Source organism: Filicampus tigris, chromosome 20 (assembly GCF_054856515.1).
Source record: "Filicampus tigris isolate MCC_2025a chromosome 20, RoL_Ftig_1.0, whole genome shotgun sequence".
In the NCBI taxonomy this organism is placed as follows: Eukaryota; Metazoa; Chordata; class Actinopteri; order Syngnathiformes; family Syngnathidae; genus Filicampus; species Filicampus tigris.
In genome coordinates this window covers 11,629,525-11,632,778 of record NC_141236.1, presented here as the reverse complement: position 1 = coordinate 11,632,778, position 3,254 = coordinate 11,629,525, and the positions used below count along the sequence as shown (strand labels likewise).

Sequence of the window (3,254 nt, the reverse complement as noted above, 5' to 3'; positions counted from 1 at the left end):
AGGACTAAATGTCCTCCATCTTCATAGGAGAGGAAGGCATAAACGGGCTGAATTGCTTTTGGAGTCTCACAGAATTGTTTTCCTCGGTCGAGTTTTTTTTTTTTTTTTTTTGGGGGGGGGGAGTACAGAAGTAATACATCGAAAACACACCGCACAAAAAAACCTTTGAAGTCTTTCCAGTATTATTATTATTATGATTATTGTTATAATTTACCGTCATGATGACGTTTATTACTGAATTGGTGCATTGCTGACAATGTCGTCACAACGATCGCGGTCACTTGTAATATTGTATTACTGTTATTACAGCCAAAAATGTTTTGTACGTTCAAGATATTGTTGATCTAAAACGAATACAAAATAACCATCATAAAATATGCTAGCAATCGTTAATAATGCCAGTCAAATAATAATAATAATAATAAGAAGAAGAATGCTGTTGCTGGCTTGTGAATGAGACCAATGAGCAATATTTACATTTAACCATCGCACTAAAATGAAACCTTTGGATAAAAAAAATACCCAAAAAAAGTCATAATAAACAAAATAAATAATTTGTAGCAATAATCATAATCGTAATAATAATAACAACAATAGTGCTGTTGCTGGCTTGTAAATGTGAGCCAATTGCAGGCAGGCAGGCAGGTGTCTGCAGCTGTTGCAACCCCTGTTGCTTTTGTTCCACGCAAAGATGGCCTTTATTTACCCACTTTGACTCACTGCGGTTCATCCAGCCCACGCGAGAACATCCCCCCCGCCCGCTCCTGCCCAACCCCCGTGGACACGTCCACAAACGACGCCTTTTCTTTGTGTGTGCGTGCGTGTGTGTGTGTGTGTGTGTGTGAGTGTGTGTGCGCGCGCGCGTGTGTGTGTGCGCGCGCACACAATTTGGCACAGTGACGCACAAAAGGCGTTTGCTTGGCTCCCACGGCAGCATGAAGCACGTCCCGTAATAATAACGACGAAGAAGGAGAATACATCCCATAATAGCGGCCGCGAGTTCCGCAGCGCGCAGGAGCATATCCGTGCACGTCTGTTGCTTTTTGGAGCCTGCACTGTAAATCCCACTCGTGTCCCCGCAACATTTATTTTAGAGGGGAAAAAAGGGGATGGTGGGGGGTTTGGGGGGGCGAAGGGAAGAAAGGGTCCGTGAGAAAGGAAAGAGTGCGGGGGGGGGGTGGGGGGGGGGTCGTTGTTGAGGTCACTGCACCGGGGTCTGTCCTCCGTGGTGCGGGGGGCTGTCCCCGAACATGTCCTCCCCTCCCGGCAGGGCCCCCCCGGCGGGCGTCATCCGCTTCTCCTTCTGCCTCCTGTTACAGAACCAAACCCGGACCACCTCCTTCTCCAGCTGCAGGCTGTCCGCCAGCGAGTTGATCTCGGCCGCGCCGGGCTTGGGGCACTTGAGGAAGTGGCTCTCCAGGGCCCCCTTGACGCCCACCTCGATGGAGGTCCTCTTTTTGCGCTTGCGGCCCTGCGCCGCGATCTTGTCCAGGCTGGTGGGGCTGCCCGAGGTGGAGTCGGCCTCCTCCAGCCACTTGTTCAGCAGCGGCTTGAGCTTGCACATGTTCTTGAAGCTGAGCTGCAGCGCCTCGAACCTGCAGATGGTGGTCTGCGAGAAGACATTGCCGTACAGGGTGCCCAGGGCCAGGCCCACGTCGGCCTGGGTGAAGCCCAGCTTGATGCGCCGCTGCTTGAACTGCTTGGCGAACTGCTCCAGCTCGTCCGAGGTCGGCGTGTCCTCATCCGAGTGGTCCTGGTGCTGCTGCGGAGGCGGCCCGCCGCCGTGGTCGCTCAGGTGCGGGCTGTGGCTGTGCTGCTCGTCGTCCCGACTCAGCGGGTGGTGCGCGTGCGCGTGCACGTGCGGGTGCGGGTGCGGGTGCGGGTGCGGGTGCGGGTGGTGCATGGCGCCCTGCTGCTCCCCGCCGGACATCAAGCCGAAGGCGGACTGGGAGTAGAGCAGCCCCTGCCCCTCAGACGTGGCCATGGCGGGGATGTGCGCGGAGGCGGTGCTGCCGGCGCGCCATGCATTGGCGTCGTGATGCGCGGGCTGGTGCGCGGGGTGAGGGTGTCGCTGTTGCGCGTCGCCGCCGGAGTCGCGCAGCTCCTCGCGCTCGCCGTCGTGCAGCACGGGCTTAACGTCCTGCTCCCCGAGCGGGCTGGGCGGCCACGGGGCGCCGTGGTGAGACAGCGCCGCGATCCACTGGTGCGCGTGGCTGAGCGGGTGCGCGCCGTAGTCGCTCTGGAGCAGGGCGTGCGCGTCCCTGTACTGCTGCTGTTGCTGCTGCTGCTGCTGTTGCTGCTGCTGCTGCTGCTGCTGTTGCTGCTGCTGCTGCATGGTTCCCGACTCCGACTGCTGCTGCTGCGGCGGCGGCGGCGGCGGGCTGCCGGGGCTGCTGAGGACGCTGAAGTGGTTGGACGTGGCGGTCGCCATCACCGCCCGAGTGGGGAGTAGGAGGGGGGAGTCAGGAGGAGGCTGCCTTTGACGGGAAAGCGGTGCGCGCCACGGGGCAGCCAGGCGTCTCTCTCCAGCATCTCCGGGGCGCTGTGCCAAGGGGACGCAGGCAGAGGCGCGCACCTGTGGTCCGCCTCGCTCCGCTCTTTATTGGCCGAGAGTGGCTGACACATGTGGTTACCCCTGACAGCACCCCGCTCATTGGTCACGGGAGATTGTGCACGAGCCCCCCTCGTCCCATCCCCTCGGCCCCACAATACTACGAGCGGGCCTGCAGCGTGCTGGCGCTCACTACGGCGGAGGCAGAGTGTAAACACACACAGGCTCGCTCTCATTCATGCATCCCTGCCGGGACTGATCACCTGTCAGTCACTTCGAAACAAATCGTCATTTTCCTTCAGAGTCTTCAAACGCTGCTGCAATCATTCACTCATCACCCACTTTGATACTACAAAGTATTTAGTTGATTAAAAAGTACAGCCTGGAAATGATTCCGCCCGGTATCTTTCCCTGCGCCCAAATCACTATACGGGGATTTTTATGTCACGGACAATTTAGTTCAATGGTCTGTCAGATGAAAAATAGTTTGGCGAGCTGTCAATCGCGTTATTGCTGTCACATGATCACCTCGTAAAATACATCAAATGGCAAACTGACTATGTAGGGCACTGTACAGCTGCTATAGGGAGTGAAGACGAACACAGCTAATTGTGTACCCGTGTCAAACTCAAGGCCCGCGGGCCGGATTCGGCCCGCCGCTTCATTTTACGTGGCCCGCGATGGGGAAATCATGTTTGTCGAC

General features: G+C 56.7%; 1 protein-coding gene across 1 annotated transcript; it reads right to left on the bottom strand.

The window, feature by feature from the left end:
* pou3f2a (POU class 3 homeobox 2a) lies at window positions 1–2,642 on the bottom strand. Its single transcript, XM_086018892.1, has one exon. The coding sequence runs from the start codon at window positions 2,429–2,431 to the stop codon at window positions 1,202–1,204; it is 1,230 nt and encodes a 409-aa protein (XP_085875018.1). The 5' UTR covers window positions 2,432–2,642; the 3' UTR covers window positions 1–1,201.
* Between the last annotated feature and the right edge of the window lie 612 nt (window positions 2,643–3,254).

Excerpts from the sequence above, each read along its gene's own strand:
- pou3f2a (XM_086018892.1), bottom strand. The coding sequence starts at position 2,431 with ATGGCGACCGCCACGTCCAACCACTTCAGCGTCCTCAGCAGCCCCGGC.